An 18,768-nucleotide genomic window follows, 5' to 3' on the forward strand; every position below is an offset into this window, starting at 1 on the left:
ATTATTAATCCAAGTTGATCTGATTAGGCAATATTATCAAGATTAACACATGTTCACTTTTATGTAGATTCTGAGCTGACTACACTGATGAGGTAAATATGATTGATCCAACTACAATACAAAGTCTTGTGCTAAATTATAGAATGTGATGTATATGATACTGTTACATGACTAATCTATATTATTACATGTCTTTGATATGATTTAGTTGTATAATAATATTATTACATTGAGTAAGATTCTGCTTCTATGATATGCTGTCATTCATAAGAGTTACGTAACTGGTTGATCATGAGTAGAATTCCTTTATGGATGTAAATAATATTCTTCATGTCTAAATGAAAATACCTAACTGAGGCTCTCAACAATTACTAAGGGAAACCAAGGATAGGATACTAGGTCTAGCACCGTTATATGAATAGTATCATGAGATCTATTACTGGCCTTGGATAGACTTACATGCACTAGGTCGAACATATTTATTTTTCCATATTACATTAAGTTTAAATGGCGCATCACAATAGGGATTCAGCCCTATGTGGGATTGGATGTGCATAACACGCACTATCATCTTTACTTACCATTATTGTTCATGCATGTTATACCTTGTCGTATAGTTTGATTGAGTGACATGATGAAAATATTTAGAGGATTTGACTAAGATATGCAGGGCCATATTATTTTCTTATTGGGTAATTATACAACTTTCACCATGTAACTATATTATTTTATGGGACGGACATTATGTATATTATAATATATCCTCTACATAATTATTGTGTGGCATGCACCACATCTACATTTTTATTTGAAGATAGTCATAACTTTCAATTTGCCTTTTGTTAGAGTGTCATATAATTGTTATATGGAACATTAGTTACAATGCGTTGCCAACTAACATAAATTAAATTTGGTGACCCAAATGAAATTTTGTTGAAAGTTCGATGACTATTGATCAAATTTATCAAAATTAAGGAAAATTCCAATTCGTAGTTCATGAGGACTACGCTACACGATACTTGAGGTTAGAGGTGGCAATAGGCTCGGGCTACCTATTAGCCTAATAGCCAGACCCCAAATGGCCACCCTAATTTCATAGGGCCTAGTGCCATGTAAGGTCAATTCGAGTCCATTGTAATTCTTTTAATAAAATGGAACAATTTACAGATGAATAAAATATTTGTCAATATTTACTAGACAATTTTAAAATTTTTAATTTTTAACTTTTGCACTAGATTTTGTGACAGCTAGTGTTCTATTATGTTATACACACTCCACTACTATTAGAAACATTGCCATCACTTATAACAAAATGCGCTACACTTCTAACACTCAACCTGATGTTGTCGTTGCCACCATCACCACTTGTAATATTATGTGTTACATCTCTACAATCGTTGCTATTAATGATTACATACCGTGTTACACCACTGTTATTATTATTACGGGCTACACCATTATATCATCACCGTTGCACCACCACCAAACCACCACTAACAACTATCATAACAATCACTACCATAATGTCCACCATCAACATCGTCCTCAATCACCACCACCATAGTCAAGGAATCCACTTAAACACCATTAAGAGTCCAATTGGTGCCACATCTATCAAAGTAATCAACCTAAAATCCATTAGCGGTCACTGATCATCACCATAAAACACATAAAAGCATTATTAGTCCAACACCAACCCAATATCATGGACACAGATTTGTAACTCCACCATTGCATGTATCAAAACCACCACTTCATCACCATTACTAGATGAGCATCATCGTCCTATCTTTGTCACAAGAATTAACTCCCTACTTTTGATCCAATGACTCCGTTTTTTCTAACTTTTTTTTTCTTCCAAAACTAACCAAAAAGAAGATACAAGACCAAATCAAAATAAAAAATGTTGAAAATCTTGAGAAAAATAGCAACAACAAATCAAAATCAAAATCAAAATCAAAATTCTGAAAATCTTGAGAAAAATAGCAACAACCATGTCAAGATATTATGGACCTTTTATCTACACCGCCACCAACAAGGGACTTCATATGCAATTGTAGCTCAAATGGAGTAAATATTGAGATAAAATATAAAGACGTGAATTTTGATAATATCAAACTTGTTAAAATGTGTCTTAAATATACGACATTTTTATGGAACATAAATTTATTTTAATATTCGAACTTACCAAATGTGTAAAAGTGTATTTCTTTATACATATATTTCTATACATTTTATAAGGTACTAAAAATCCATTGAGATTTTATTTTTTTGTAACCTTGCTTCATTTATTTCAATTTTTTAATTAAAACAATTTTTTAAACGTGTCAAGATGTGTCAAAATGTATCATTTGGTGCGCATGCAAAGGATTAAAAAAAGAACAAACAAGGGGATTTTTGTGATCATTGCATGAATTCACATATATGATAGATAACGTTCTACTAATTATGTATTGGAAACATAATAGTCTCTTGTGCGTGGCTGTCTTAACTTGTGTGTGTGTGGGTGTGTGTCATTGTTTTAAAAAGCATAATGCGTGGAAGCAAATTATCAAGCTTTTACGAGAGCCTAAGCAAACCTAGGTGAGGCAAAGATATGAAAAAAATGGTTTCTTACTTTTTGTATTATTTTAAATTTTTAATTCTTGTAAAAATTATTTAATAATTAAAATAATACCCAATAAACATCACAAATTATAAAATAATATATTTAGTCAATAATTCTAAAAAGTAGCCAATTATACAATTTTCAAGTTTTCAAAATGTAAAAGCTAGACTATTTTGTTTGAAATTTTTCAAAATGTATGAAGTCACTTAAAAACTTAAAACTTAAAACTAAAGTCAAATAAAAGGCTTTTAAAAAAGAAAAAAATTAATAGGTGAGCATAGGTGCATATTAAGAGGTCAACTTGGTACTTGATAGCTTATTTTTGCTCACTCCTAAGATGTAGCGTTATTTGCCCATCTCGTGCTTATATGCATGGTTAAAGAGTAAGAAAAATTTTGATTTACGTGTTAAATTATTTTATTGAAATGTGTGGTTGAAATTGAGTTTTAAAAACAAGAATTTTGAAAAAAAAAATTGGATTCAAATAAGGGCATAATATACAAAAAGAGTGATTTCTCTTTTTACGTGTCTAAACTATTTGAATTTTATTACATATATACTCATGTTTAATAAACAATGTGCTATTTTTAACAAAATATTCTCTAGCAGTCATTATGAATATATACAAAACTTGTATTTATCCATGTATTTTGCATATATAAAGTTTTCAAAAATTAAGGAGAGAGATAGAGAACAATTGGCAATTCACGAAACTCTAAAATGAAAAATTATTTTTCAATGGGTTGACATTAATGGTGTTGTTACGTCTCATCTATTAAGGATTCAATTAGGCATGGCAACGGGGTAGGTTTCCGGGCGGGTTCGGGTCAAGGGCCGATTAGGTCGGGGATGGGACAGTGCCCTTGCCTCATTTAGTATTTTTTTTTATAATTTATTTTCTTGTCTTCATTCATTAAAATAAGACAATAATATAGTTATTAAAATTTCAAATTAATTTATTTATTTTTAAAAGTTAAATTATTTGAATATATTTGATAAATTAAAATTTTTATTGTTTGTCATACTCTTTAGATAATTTTAGTTGTTATTTTCTATTAGAATTAATGAAATTTCATGAAATTTTTTATTTAAAATATTGAATTCTTTTAAAAAAACTAAATGGGGGTGGGACGGGGCCCCTGTTACCTGTATTCGCCCCGTGGTGAAATCCTCTCGAATACTCGATTAAACGAGTTATCCCTACCCCGTTCGGAGCGAGGTCACACGAGCATTGAATTTGACGAGTTTCTTTGTCATCTCTAACTCTACTAATTGGCCATGTGATAGCCTGCTAACAAGCCAATTTAGGTCCACACTCAGTTACTAACCTACTTGGCCTATCTAGTTCATCAAACAAAGGTAGTCGAAGTGATGTCATCACATTAACCAATATGTCATGTAGAGGCCAAATGTCAATGACTGAAGAGAGGTGCCATGATTTGCAGCAGCATATTATCAAAACGATAAACTTTCGAATCCACAAATGTATCTATCCTCTTTGCCTCTTCCAGGAGATCTTTCATACAGAATCATTTTCTAAGAGATCTTTGTAAAACATCTTCCGCGATTGATTAATGTGACATCTCTATTATAGATACATATTAAGAAACTTGTTAATCTACTTTTCAAAATTAACAAAAACTTTGTGAACCTAAATCTGCATAAATGATGCCTATGAGAAAATGCATCCATCATTTAGATGAGGCTACATATCTTTCTTTCAATGGTAACATCTTCACATCTTTTACCATAAAAGTATAAACTTAGGCCATTTGAATGTAATGTAAGTTTACACTTTCAATAGTAATATTGTTCATTCTTACATTTCATCTCTACAATCTGGTGCTCAACACACACTTGTGGCTTACATAATTAGTTCATCCCATACATACCCAAATATACAAATTGGCTAATTTGACCATTGGAGTGCTGGAGGCTGCTTCCTCCATCATCGAGAAGGCCACATATTTCTGATAGTTTGTCCAAGTGTAGGAGCTTTATTCATGGGCACAAGAGAAGTTAACATCTATTAGCCACATCACCAATCAAATAGTGATGTTGACAGATTGGCACCATCTACAAAAATCCATACTTCAATCAGAGCAAACCCTATGAGAAAATCTTACTGGAAAGTGTCATTTCACCATTGACAAATGTTTTGTTCTTCAAGAAAGAACAAGTAGAAGTTTTGAAGAAAAGTTCTAAATGTTCTCCATTTTTTACTTTTCATCTAAAAAGTTTATCAAAGGAATGTGTTTTGAGATAAACTTTGAAGAAAATATGCTCAAGACGACCCCCTATGAAGAAGAGAATGATCTTATTAACACGGGTTCTAATGAAGAAGCCATATGTTTACGAAGAATGAGAGGGAGATCTTTGAAGAAGAGGCCCCTCCGACAAGGACTAAACACCATCAACCACCCCATCATTATATAGATAATGAAGAGTCATTGCACACCTCACTGAAGAGATAACATGAGGAGAATCACAAACCGAAACTCCACCATGCAACTTCTCCTATAACAAGTGCAAACACAAATACTAGAAGTGGGCTCTAAAATGAGCCCTGGACAGCAATAAATGGGAGAAGAGATCTACTGAGAAAGAGAGAGAACAAACTTTGAACTTTCCACCCCATCAACCACCTTGGTACAAGGCAGATGAGGAGAATGGCAAGGGGCCATGCAGGCTTTTGATACGGATGACGATGATGATAACCCCTCATTTTCCTAAGCACTAGGACATTCACACCCCGACCATTTCATGCTCTCCAAGATGGCAAATACAAAGGAAGAAGCGATCTCTTGAAGAACATCTAAACATTTACATAACCAAAATATGCTTAAAACGAGCCTCACTGATGTTGCCACCTGACCTTTTATGGAGGATTGAAGATGACCATAGTAGGCTCCACTTTAGAAATATTAAAAGTTAGCCACACCCAATAAGATAATTCTTAACTACTTTCATTGACAACCATAGAAAAAGCCCAGTCCAACACCTCTAGACATGAGACAAGGAGTTTGCAAAGTGTTGTAAAGCTACCAAGTCCATTTTGTCGACGAGATGATCTATTGCAAACAAATCGTCAATGTAAAGGCCATTTCTACCTTAAAGGGAGAGATTCAACATGAACATCCTATTTTGAAGTGATGGTCATAACAAGAATCCTACCACCTATGATTAACTATTAGAGTTAATTAGGGATACATCGTCAAAAAGAGATGATCAACAATTGAAATCGAGTAGCAGGTGGATAGATTCCTCATCAAGGGTAAAAAAAGGCACAGGCCTCGTATCCCACCTGGTAAACTAGCAACGTCAACACCCATGAGACACATTGTCCCCACATTGGGCCAAGCTTATGCCATAGCCACTTTTAATGCTATACCTGCTCTAGCCTATGACAAGACGGTCTTAGTAGCTGTGGAGACTAGCCGACCCATTAGAAGGTCACAAATAACATGCCTCATGGCCTAATTGGACTCAAGACCCCATTGTACCTTCCACCTAGTCTATGGTCACATTGCTGATTATCGAGACATGATAAACGCCATGGAGTAGAATAATCCTAATCACATAGGAGAGAAAATCATTTTCCAAAAAAATCCTCGCCAAGGTAGATTACATTGTCTAGGCAGGAAGAATATGTGAGGCGACCTCTAGGGAAATACTCCTTGCAAACATGAGGGATGATGTGAGAGAATCCAGGCACTGAAATGGGTAAAAGATAAAGAAGATACCTTAAGATCGACATTAATAATGATCCTATTTGAGAGATAGACACAATCTTTGAAAGCCCTTGCATAGATGGATAATCCAAGAATGGCCAAAAGAACTACGTTAGGGGAGGCTAGAGAGCACCTAATGATTAGCTACACAGTAAAAAAGACCCCTAGAGCAATGACGATTGAACTTATCACCTTCATTGAGGAAGGTGTCAAAGGGTGTAATATCCCCACTGCAATGCCCCAGTGGTCAAAACGATTGCAGCTTGCAAATGTGCTAAAGCATATGTTGGAGGACAATAGAAGCTGAGTGAACTTCATCTTTGGGTTCACAAGTGATTGCATTACCCCAAGAGATAAAATTGTAGTGGAAATGGGAAAAGATATTCTTAAGACACATACTTCATAGAATTCCTCGTGGTAGACAATAGGTCTGCCTACCATGGAGTGCTAAGATGATCAGCTCTAAAGTAATTATTGGCTATCACCTTTATTCATCAACTAAGCATAAAGTTCCTTACGGATAATGGCATTGCCACTATCAAATGTAATCAAACCAAGGACAAGGAATGTTATATGAACTTCCTGTAAAAGACAACCTTCTGTGAGGTCAATAGAGTGATAGTTAATACAGAGATGATCTACTTTCCTAAAGAAGGAGAGACCTCTGACAAGGGAGAGACATCGAAATGATTGAACCCTCAAAAGAGAGTAAGCTCCCTAAAGAAGAGTAGCCCTCTGAAGATTAGTCCATGAACACTACAACTCATGAAAAGTGAAGGACCTGTAAAAAAAGGGTTCATATTGGATAAATTGGATGTCTCATTACGAAGTTGATTCACATGCAATCATTGTGGAAGAACTTGATAGCTTCAAGGTAGACTCCAAGGACCCCAGAAGCCCTCGAGGTTGGAAAGAACTTATTAAGAAAGCTAAACGTTTCCCTAAAAAATTTTTTACTCAAAAATTTGGACATCATCGCTTGGAAACATTAAGAAATAATTGGTACTGACCCGAAAAACCAATTACCACCACCTCAAAATTTACCAAAGGTTCATCTTGCGTAGGTAAAAGTGGAGGCTCCTCAAACTAGAGAGGTATGAGACACTAAAGAAAGAGGTCAACAAGTTAGTAGTCGACGAATTTATCAGAGAAGTCCACTATTCCTAATGGTTCTCCAACCCTGTTTGTATGAAGAAGTATGGTGGCAAGTGGGGTATGCATAGATTTTTCAATCTTAATCAAGCATGCACTAACGATGACTTCTCCTTACCTAGATAGACCAACTTTTAGTTAAAATGGTGGGGCACCTGCTACTCAACCTTACGGATGTCTATTCAGGCTACAACTAGATCTTCATGTGTACTAAAGATGAAGAGCACACCTTCTTATCACTAAAGAGGCCTCTACTGTTCAAGGTAATTCCATTTGGGTTGAAAAATGTCAAAGCTACCTATTAGAGACTAGTGAACAAGATGTTCTCCAAAATTATTGATAAGACTATGGATGTATATGTAGATAATATGCGAGTAAAAATTCTCAAACATAAAGACCATGTCAGGCACCTAAGAAAAACTTTTCAAATCTTGATGATGTACACGATAAGGTTAAACCCCCTTAAGTGCGCATTTAGCATTGCCTCCAAACCAAAAAGATTAACACCAGAGGCATCATCACTGTCTCCAACTACGATCATATCATCACTTTAGCTAAGATTAACACGAGATACAGCTTGTAAGCCTTCCTTTATCATACATTATCTCTTCACTTTCCAACCAAAGCTTACGTCTTAGACTTGAAAATTATTATTACGCCTCAACCTACGAGGCTTTAATCATTAGCTGTGTGACAGCCAATTAACTAGCTAACTGCTGCTCGCACTATATGTCACCGACCTATCTAGCGTAATCAAGTCCATCAAATAGAAGTAGTCAAAGTGACTATTACCTCAATCAGGGGCGTAGCCAAGAAATAATTTAGGAGTGGGCTAAAATTTAGAAATTTTAAATATTTTCACGCTACAAGAGATCGTTTAGGAGACTATGCTCATTACATTCATGACAAATGCCACCCACCCCACAAGGTACATCTCGCGCCTATGGAGCGTTATAACATAGTATTAGACACTCAATGAAATAGAAGTTTAGATTTTCATTTTAAGATGTCTCACTAGATATTCATCCATTTTCTTGTGAAATACGAAATCAATGCTCACTTTAGAAAATATAAACTGACAGAAATATGAAAAACATAGACAAATGATATATATCCAACAATAAAAAAAACTAAAAAAAAAATAGTTAAGAATTTTATCCATGTTTGATTTAGCTTCTATAATATACATATATTCTTATTACTTATAAATAAATAAGTTCTTATAAATATTTCTTATTATAAGATTAAATATATAGTAAGTTACTTATTTTGATAGTAACATCAATTTCGTGGTTAAAATAAGTAAATATCTTTCTTATGAGTATGAATAAGTTATATATGAAAATATTCGTAAAACTAAAAAAAGTAATTATTTTAAGCTTAGCCAAACATATAGTGTCTCTTACTATTAAAATAAATAATTTATTTTAGCTCTAATCAATAGAATTTTATTTATTATAAAAGTTTATATATAATTATAAGTAAAAAATGCATTAAATAAAAAACTATTTGGTAATAAACTTGTACACATTTCATTAATACCATGAAATAATATTTGGATAATTGGACTTTGGCTAGATCACAATATGAAGCTGAGCTAAACATAATTATTTGGGCTAATTTAACTATAAAATTCCTTCCTTCTTACCATGTGGGTTGGGGGCAGGGGCTGGGCTATAACCAAGTCTAGCATTCGCTAGATCCACGTTGACCTTAATTGAAGTGCTATGTAGAGGTTGAACCTCCATAGTCAAGGTGAGGTGCTTGATCTGTTGCTGTAGCCTATTACTAGAGAGATAAGACTTCAAATGCATAAATGCATTTTTTTTCCTTTTGCCTTTTCCAAGAGATCTTCTGTACAAGATACTCTTCTAAGAGATCTTTCGTACAAGATCTTTTGCGATTTATTGATGTGACCTCTTTATAGTAGGCATTTCTCAGTCAATTGTTAGTTTATTTAAATGCCCTTTGAATCTATGACTGCAAAAGCGACGCTTAGGAGATGACGCGTTAATCGTTAAAATGAGGTAACATGTTTTTTATTGGACAGTAACCACTTTATCTTTTTTACTATAAAAGCTCACACTTAAAGCCTGTTTGATTTGGATTAAAGTCTGATTTTAATTAAAGTCAAAGTTAAACAATTAATATTAATCACATCTTTTATGGATTTACAAATTTTCAACCACACATTTCAAAAACTTCTATCTCAATCTACTAAAAAAATGTAATTTTAATCCCAATCAAACACCCTTTTAGTGTTATTTTAAAGTAATACAATTTTACACTTTCAATAGTAATATTCATCAGTCTTATTGTTTTCTCTCTGCAATCCAATGACTTTACACACACTTGTGGATCACGTCTTAAGTTTATCCTAAACTTAAATGTACAAGTTGAATTATTTGATCGTATGAGTGCTTGTGACCGCCTCTACTACCATCGGAGAAAGTCACTTCTAACGACTTGTCCAAGTGTATAGGAGCCTTATGCGCGGATGTGAATGGAGTCGAGATCTGTTGACTACGTCACAAGTTAGAAATTGATATCAACATATGTATTGAATTTCTTACATGAAGAAACTCGGTATATATAGGAGAAACTTTGAACTTGCATTTATTATTTTTACTATTCGTTCATTTTCTTTTGTTAACATTTGTGTTTGTGTGTGTGTATATGTACAATAATAATATTGGAACATGTAGAGTTGTATATCAATTGCTATGAATTCATGTATCTTTGTAGTAAAAAAGTTTCAATTCATTTTTTTATAGATACATACATAATTTTGTTTTGCATTATCTCTTCATTATCTACAGGTCAAATATTTTCATCGTAACGATTCCTTTAGAAATGTCATAGTAATTATTAAATGTTCATACGTGGTTGTGAACAAGTTTGAATAGTTTCCTTTTAGCAAAATACAGTTGTTGAATTCTTATCTCATGCAAAAAAGTGAATTGTTAAAAAATGGAAAAGCAAAGATCTCAAATCCACAAAATGGTTGTCAAGTATCTCATTTGCAAATGGCTGGGTTTGAAATTTATGTGCTTCATTTTTTAAATTTTGAACATTGCTTAATGGTTCAATTTTTTTATTTTATTTTATTTTTATTTTTATGATAAACTTGCTTTGAGTTTCAAATGAAGAATACAACAAGACAAAAAATAGAAAATATGGTAGCCTATGTTTTGAGAGATTTTTAAAAATTAACTGAACATTTATATCTATCTAGTAAGAGAAATTTTTATGAGCTCAAAATCTAATAGTTGAACTATATATGCATTATAATTTACAGATTTGTTTATCAACATATATTTAGTCAAAATCTCATCAATTAAAAAAAAAAAAAATCCTCACTTTCTTTTTGCCATCCCATCTTCTTGTAAAAGAATATGTGAGTGGTGATGTCCAACAAATATTTTTCCAAGGTTGCAAGAATTGCATGCTAGTTAATTCACCGTATGGTATGTAAATATTTTGTAAAGTACTATATATGCATTATAATTTACAGATTTGTTTATCAACATATATTTAGTCAAAATCTCATCAATTAAAAAAAAAAAAAATCCTCACTTTCTTTTTGCCATCCCATCTTCTTGTAAAAGAATATGTGAGTTGTGATGTCCAACAAATATTTTTCCAAGGTTGCAAGAATTGCATGCTAGTTAATTCACCGTATGGTATGTAAATATTTTGTAAAGTAATTTCTTGGATCAAAGCTACAATTGCTGTAAGGTATTCCAATTAAATTAAAAGAAAATGGAATTTGTTGTTGAGTTAATCCACAAACATATTATGGGAGTAAATATAGGCTCATATTGACCATGTCGAACCATTATATAGCTTTCATTATCTCTCTTACTATTCCCTCTATTACTCGCTCATTTGTTTATATAAATTGATAATTTATCTTGGAAGATATATGTTTTTTGAAAAATAAATTTGGCACGAGTAATATTTTATTATTATAAAAAATAATGTAGTTCTCTGGTATTTGAAGATTTTATTTTGATTTTTACTTTTAAAAAAATCTATTTTTAAAATTTAAAAAAATAATAAACATATGATATCCGGCCTAAAGGCCAGGTAGGGCCTTAATTTTAAATAGGGCCGAACTAAGGGTACATGGACCAGACTGAGCCTGGGTTTGAAGGATCCAGACTGGGCACTGGTGTACACCCACGTAGACACACGTCAATTCGGTATGCAATACAGAAAATTCCAAACCAGAGAAGAAAGAAATCAATTTACTTCGTGACGCTTCCCTGAATGATTACAAAGGAATTCGTCATCGTCACTACCTAAAATCTCAGAAATCCATCGCTAAAATAGTGCCAGGTGATTCCTCCAAGCTTCCTTGAAATGGAAACGCTTTGTTTTCACGACGGCAACATCACTGACTTGATTAATCGTCGCGCTCTCAACGTTCACAATGTATGAAAATACTCTCAGTTTCCTTTTTCTGCGTTCAAATATAATTTGAATAGGATTAAGTAGGTGTATGGGATTCCGTTGTTTTTATTTTTTGGTGCCTAAGAATTGAGGGTTTGGTTGCTGTTTTGAATTCCGATTGATTTAGTAATATTTTCAGTTTCTTAATCTTTAACTGTTTTTGGGAAATATAATTGTTGTGATTGGAAATGGAGGAACTGAAATGAGAAAGGTTTATGAGTTCGTTGTTAAGAATTCAAGAAATTCTTGCCTTCTCAGGCATGTTAGAATCAGGAATTTATAGGATGAAAAAATTTGGTCTGATACTATAAATCTCCAGCTAGAGCAGGTTTGGAACAAGAGGCTACCTTTTTAACTTCTAAATCATTAGAGTAGGTGTATAGTCAATTTGAAAAAGTGACCACAAAGGTATATATGACAGAGAAAAATAAGTAAATGATGATTGTGTTCCTTAGAATAGTGTTGTCTGTGTTTTCTATCTCCTTTCTGGAGATGTCAGAACTCCGACATGACTTTTCCAAATGTCTTCTCAAATCCTGAGAATGGAAGGTATATGAAGTTGTGGAGCATCTCTACTTGAGCTAGACATATGTGCGGCAAGAGATATGAGAATATGGTCTTAAGTTTTTCTATCAATGGGCAGTAAATGTTTTGAGTTTGTGTTCAGTCAAATGTGAAGATCTGATTTCCACTTTCATAATTATTGTGCTTAGACGACAGTGCACTTGCTTTATACTTTTATGTGCAGGATTCAAATAGTGTTTTGCAAATGCACTCTTCACTTGTGCGAAGGCTCTCCTTGGAAAGAGAACTTGAGGTGATTATATCACTGTTATCATTATGCTTGCAATTTTTAAAAACATGCTTAGTATGTATCTCAGAATCTTTTTGATATAACCTTCACATTCTTTTGGTGCACTGAATGAGGTAAAGATTGTAGTAAAGTACGTAAATCTCCAGCACACTGCCTTAAACCATCATATGCATTTTTATTGCCCTTTTGCCTTAAACCATCATATTCTTGTTTATTGGACAATTGATATTGAGTGAGTTGATGGTTTGTGAAATCGTGTCATTGCTTGCATTTACATAAACTGACCTTTCTCCAACAAATAGAATACACCAAGGCACCACCAGTCAAGGCCTGTCACCAGTATGTGTGTGTGTGCGCGCGAATAGGTATAGTGGGCACGCACGTAGATAGACAAGGGGAGAGGATTTGCTTGGAGAATCTGTAGCTGGACACCAAAAGTCATTACGGATGTGGCATGCATCACCTATCCCATTTAGACCCATTTATTTAAATGGGTGGTTTTGTGTAGGAGACTTTTCAACACCCATCTCCATCCATTTAAAACTATTTACCCAAATTTCCATTTCTCGACATGGGTGGGTGACTGCTCATTCGTCAACTATTTACATACTATTTAGTCCTAACCCACCAGATTTCCACCTCTACAATGGGTTATGAGATTGATACCGTAACTTTTAGCTACAGAATTTACATGATTTGATGTGTGGTTTGCAGCATGGCCCTAGATATTCTTTACATAGTGAATTTTGAGGATCTTGAACAAGAATATAAATTTCTTATGGAACTATACTGATTCTGTATTAGTTTACAGATAACAGCTGTTCGCTTTTAATTACTAATCCTCAAGTCGAAGATAGTCTTTTTTTCTGTTTGGATGTAATAGGAATAAGAAATCTCTTTGAAAATAGTTTCATGGATGTTGTTTTGTGACTTCTTATAGACATGATTTACTTTCGGTCCAAAGTTTGCAGTTTTGTGTACCTTTGCAGAGTTTCAGTCAGACAGCTCTAAATGTTGATACAGATTTTTTTTATTGGTGAATATAGTCCTCTATCTATTTTTTATGCCGGTATGTGATTGTTGCTAGTTGGCATTGTCTCATGTCCACTATACACCTGCATATGCATATGGGCGAACAGTGATTGATGTATATGCAAAGCTTGCAATCTGAAGGGGTTATTCATTGTTTCGCAGGGGCATCATGGTTGCGTAAATTCAATGGCTTGGAACTCAACAGGCTCTCTCTTGATATCGGGATCTGATGATACACAGGTATGATACTGACATTAAGCGAATGGAAGACCTTGTGCCATGGTTCTATGTGTTTATGCTTCTTGATATGTGTATACTACAATGATTGATGAGCCTAACATGGAAGTTTGCGTGTCTGCTGCTGTTTTATAACATTTTTCAACCTAAACTGAGGAACACAGAAAGTTAAAAAAACAATGCAGGCTGTCATGTATAAATCATTTAGCCCCTGTTTGGTTTAGATAAAATTCAGATTTCTAGTAGATTTTGATAAAAGATGGTGGAATGTTTGGTTGAAAAGTTCTGTCCCATGAAATATGTGGTTAAATTAAGTTTTGACTTTGAATTGGATTTTTAACCACTTCTTTAGTGAAACCAAACAGGAACTTAATAATAATTCTCTTCCAGGAGCGTGTTAACCTTTAAAATCGTTATATCATTCCAGAAAAAGGACTTCTATCAATTAGATAGATTGTTGTAGAGATAGTTCTACAAAATGATTATATTGAAGACAAATAAGGAGAACATGAAATTGGTGTGACATAGGATTATGAGTGCCTAACTTTAAGCAGTAAGCTTAAAAAATATTATTTGAAGTCATATTCAATGGTCAATGTTCATTTGTGGAAGAAATATATGGTGGGTACTTTGAATTGGGTAAGGGATATTTTAAAAACTGGAGATCAGTAAGTAGAAACAAAATCCTGATATTAACAATCGCGTTAGGGAGGAGTATGACAATCAGAGGCAAAAAGGAGATGAATTAAATAGCTTAAAGCAGAAAAAACCAGCTAAAGAATGAAAACATGAATTTTTTGGAAGTATGAAATAAGAACTAAAATGTCCAAATTTCCTGGAAGCCTAACTTCTTATTCCAGCTTAGGGACTTGATTTTAATAATCAATTGTATTTAATCTACAAGTTTTCCTTTTGGCACCTGAGCCGTTTTGAGGATCATCTTTTTCCTTAGGAGCAGGTTCTGCCCTTAATATTCTTTTATGAATTGGGGCTTGATTAATTGATGTAACTGATGCATAGAGTGTATATAACTGGATTTAAGTTGGGAAATGGTCCATATTTTTTGCAGCTTAATGTTTGGTCATATACAAGCCGCAAACTTTTGCACTCCATTGAGACAGGTCATTCTACTAACATATTTTGTACAAAATTCATTCCTGAAACTTCAGATGAATTAGTTGTCTCTGGAGCAGGAGATGCTGAGGTAATGTTTGATGGCTGACTCAAAATGTACATATGAGCTGTTAACTCGGTTCACTGGTTTCTATATTTTGTGTACTTAGAGCCAGCTTCATATTTTGCAGGTCCGCCTCTTTAATTTGTCACGTCTGTATGGGAGAGGATTGGAGGAGAATGTTATTAGTCCATTTGCACTTTTTCAATGTCACACCAATAGGGTCAAAAAATTAGCTGTAAACTCTTCTCTTTGTCTTAGGAGTGGATATATCTTTTATTTCTTTGACTATTAATAATGATTTCCATTTCTATTCCGTTTTAGGTGGAAGTTGGAAACCCTAATGTGGTGTGGAGTGCCAGTGAAGATGGGACACTGAGGCAGCATGATCTCCGTGAGGGTGTTTCATGTCCTCCTGCTGGGTCCTCTCACCAAGAATGTCGTAATATTCTTGTCAGTTCTAAGTCCTCATATATTTTTGTTTTCTTCTTTTGCTTTCTTCCCCAGGCTCATTGAAATAATGAAAGGGCATGTTACTCTATGGCCTCTTAAACATTTTCATATTGTTTTGAGCATTACATGAATAAATTGTATTGAGTGGTGCTGCTGTTAGAGGATTTCAAGACTCAAATCTTACGATAGCATAGCTCAATTTTTTTATGGTTTGTCCCCAAATGTAAACCAAGAAAGAGCAAGTTGTGGGGAAAAACTCAAAACATCCAACCAAAAGGTGTCGTTTTTCTTATAGCTTGGCCAAGTTTCCCAAGTCGTGGTAAATGAATATGGCCCAGATTTCTGTTTATTTTTTCCTTTTGAATCTGGAATCAACTTTCATTTTCAGATACACGTCTCTCTTTCTCTGTTCTATAAGGCAGTATCAACCACTTTTCTTTTCACTTTATCCGTGTATATAATCACCATTTCTCCACCAACACCATTTAATAACCTCAAGCTGCAGCCATGGATTTCACATCCAACAACAGTTTGTATCAATGACCTATAAGTCACCCTATAATGGAAGATTCACTAGCTCTAACATGAAAGCTAACAGATGGCCTGGCGGTAGTCTAAGGTCATAAGTGAACATAGACCACCATTTGTTGTCATTATTTTAGTTTAAATCCAAAGAAATAAAATTAATGTAAGATGTGTTATTGGTTAATCGAATGACTTGGAGTAACAATGTGTTGGTTTGTTGATAAAATTGACTGCCATCTCCATGAAAACTAGAGAGCTATAGAGGAAGACATTGCAGTTGATGCTGAGATTGAAGCTTCAGGAAGCTATTAGGAAACTCGCCTTGTATGAAGGACTTTGATCTGAATGAACTGATTAACCCTTTTTTTCTTTGTGGACGGGATATATTAGAAAAATTGGACTTACTGCTATTACACTAATTTCCATTTATTGGGAAAGAGAGCCCCATCCATCCACATGGCCCCAACTGTTACACATTTTTTATGTAGCATGGACACTCTAACTAGGGTACCGTGTCAGACATGTGTCGATACCGACACTTTTTAGGCACTCTACAATTATCATTTTCCTTTTTTACTATAGCCATTATATATTTTTAACTCAAAATTATTAGTAAATAATAAATAAGTACTCATATGTAAAAGATTTCAACAATAAAAAAAAAATCAATAATAAGTATAAAATTAAATTTAAACTATATGAATGAAGAATTTTAAAGAATTTAATGAACCTGTCGACAACGTGTCGTGTCGGTACTTTTTTGAAAAATCATGAGTCGACGTATCTGACATGTATTGTGTCGGACACACGTGTCCGTGTCCGTGTATTATAGCACATTTTCTTTCAAGATGATTTGATTTGTCTGAGACTTAGCTTATTTTGAGCATGATCTGCAGTGGTGGCAGCTTTGGTGTTTTCTTTATATTGGTTAAACAAAAATTGAATTTTCTTCTCCTAGCTGTCTCTTTTATTTACATCAAGGCCCATTATAAAATTGTTAGTGTATACATATGTTGAAAATCTTTATAAGGAGGATTGCTTGTTAAAATGTTTTACTCCTTGATTGCAGCTTGATTTACGTTGTGGAGCTAAAAAATCATTGGCAGATCCTCCTAAGCAGTCACTCGCTCTGAAGTCTTGTGACATCAGTCCTACTAGGCCTCATTTGCTCCTTGTTGGTGGGAGGTACTCCATGATTAACTCAGTTGTACGGCAATTATTTGTTATTTCAACTAATCTCTGTGGATAATACTTGCAGTGATGCATTTGCTCGTCTGTATGATAGACGAATGCTGCCACCACTGTCATCTAGTCAGAAAATGTTGCCGCCGCCTCCTTGTGTTAACTACTTTTGCCCAATGCATCTTTCTGATTGTGTTAGTCCACAATTATCTTGCATTTGAGCACTCTGTAATTTGTTATAAAATGCATCTTAACATTTTTGCTTTTATTTATATTTTTGTTTTATATCAATTAATAGATGCATAATAATCTTCCAATTGTAAGGACATGGCCTTGATGTGTTGGATGTGGCCTTGATGTGTTGGATGTGGAACCTTTTTAAGCAAATTATGTGAGTTGAAGTGCATGTTTAACATATGTTTCCATCTGAAAGTTCTTATGCATAAAATGTGGCTTTTCCCATTTTTTCTCTCTTTTGGGAGATCTTATGCCCCTTTTAATTCTGTACATATTGCAAAAGAACAATGATAAGGGTATGAGTCTGACCTTTTCGAAAATCATTTTACCTAAAATATTTGGTTCTCTATGAGTTAGGCCAATGTACTGCCCACATGCTGGAGTTTGCAATGATTTTGAATGTTGGACCAAGCAAAATAATATTGGACAGGCTATTCTCAGAGTATCATTGACATTAGAGAGAACAAAAATCATTTTCTGTAATATCAGATCATGAGTATCGTTTTCAATCTTGATCTAGATCTTGGAAAAGAATGCTTGACCAATGAATTTATAATATGAATTTATGATCATGCTAGATTTATCAACATAGCGACAATCTGCTTGAATTATAATTTGAGATGGGTCCATTTTTCTTTTTATGCTTTGCTTCAAAAAATGCGGTATATCACCTGTCTCATATTGCCAAGTTCTCTCTCTTTTTCAACTAGACCATTCTCATTTCTGAGATGCATCAATTATGTATCTACTTGATATGCTCCACGCATGTATGCATATCTACAGATTCTGTCTCTCCCCCATGCACACGCACGAGTGCACATACACAACATCTATGTTGCTTTTAAGTGAATTTACTTTTAGAAATTGGAATTCCAATAGCAATATATTATCTCATCCTTCTTCCAGGGACATTCGAGCTTGCATCTTACTCATGTCACTTTCAGTACTAACGGAGAGGAGGTTCTTATTAGTTACAGTGGGGAGCATGTGTACCTGATGGATGTCAATCCTGGTAAGTGTTTGAATCATGAGCTCTCATAAATTGGAATCTATGAAGTATTAAGCTTTGTCTCAACACATCCCATGACTTCGAAGATCTCCAGTCTAGTGATGTTGACAATTTTGGTTGATGGATGATCTGGAGTATAAAAATATTTCCTTTGTCTCT

The 18,768-nt window shown here is 34.0% G+C and overlaps 1 protein-coding gene across 7 annotated transcripts in view; it reads left to right on the plus strand.

The window, feature by feature from the left end:
• The first annotated feature begins 11,681 nt into the window (after positions 1-11,681).
• LOC111394543 (WD and tetratricopeptide repeats protein 1) overlaps positions 11,682-18,768 on the plus strand; it is a 23,299-nt gene continuing 16,212 nt past the window's right edge. For 4 of the 7 annotated variants that reach the window (XM_023020399.1, XM_023020400.1, XM_023020398.1 and 1 more), the window contains exons 1-9: positions 11,683-11,928; positions 12,695-12,763; positions 13,955-14,032; positions 15,099-15,233; positions 15,334-15,441; positions 15,528-15,656; positions 17,251-17,366; positions 17,440-17,557; positions 18,507-18,612. In XM_023020399.1, the coding sequence (XP_022876167.1) occupies positions 11,857-11,928; positions 12,695-12,763; positions 13,955-14,032; positions 15,099-15,233; positions 15,334-15,441; positions 15,528-15,656; positions 17,251-17,366; positions 17,440-17,557; positions 18,507-18,612 (931 nt within the window). In that variant the 5' untranslated portion in view covers positions 11,683-11,856. Of the gene's footprint in view, positions 11,929-12,694; positions 12,764-13,954; positions 14,033-15,098; positions 15,234-15,333; positions 15,442-15,527; positions 15,657-17,250; positions 17,367-17,439; positions 17,558-18,506; positions 18,613-18,768 lie in introns of all 7 variants that reach the window. The other 3 variants (XM_023020402.1, XM_023020401.1, XM_023020403.1) reach the window with 2 other exon arrangements.

This window comes from Olea europaea, chromosome 5 (genome assembly GCF_002742605.1).
Source record: "Olea europaea var. sylvestris chromosome 5, O_europaea_v1, whole genome shotgun sequence".
NCBI lineage: Eukaryota > Viridiplantae > Streptophyta > Magnoliopsida > Lamiales > Oleaceae > Olea > Olea europaea.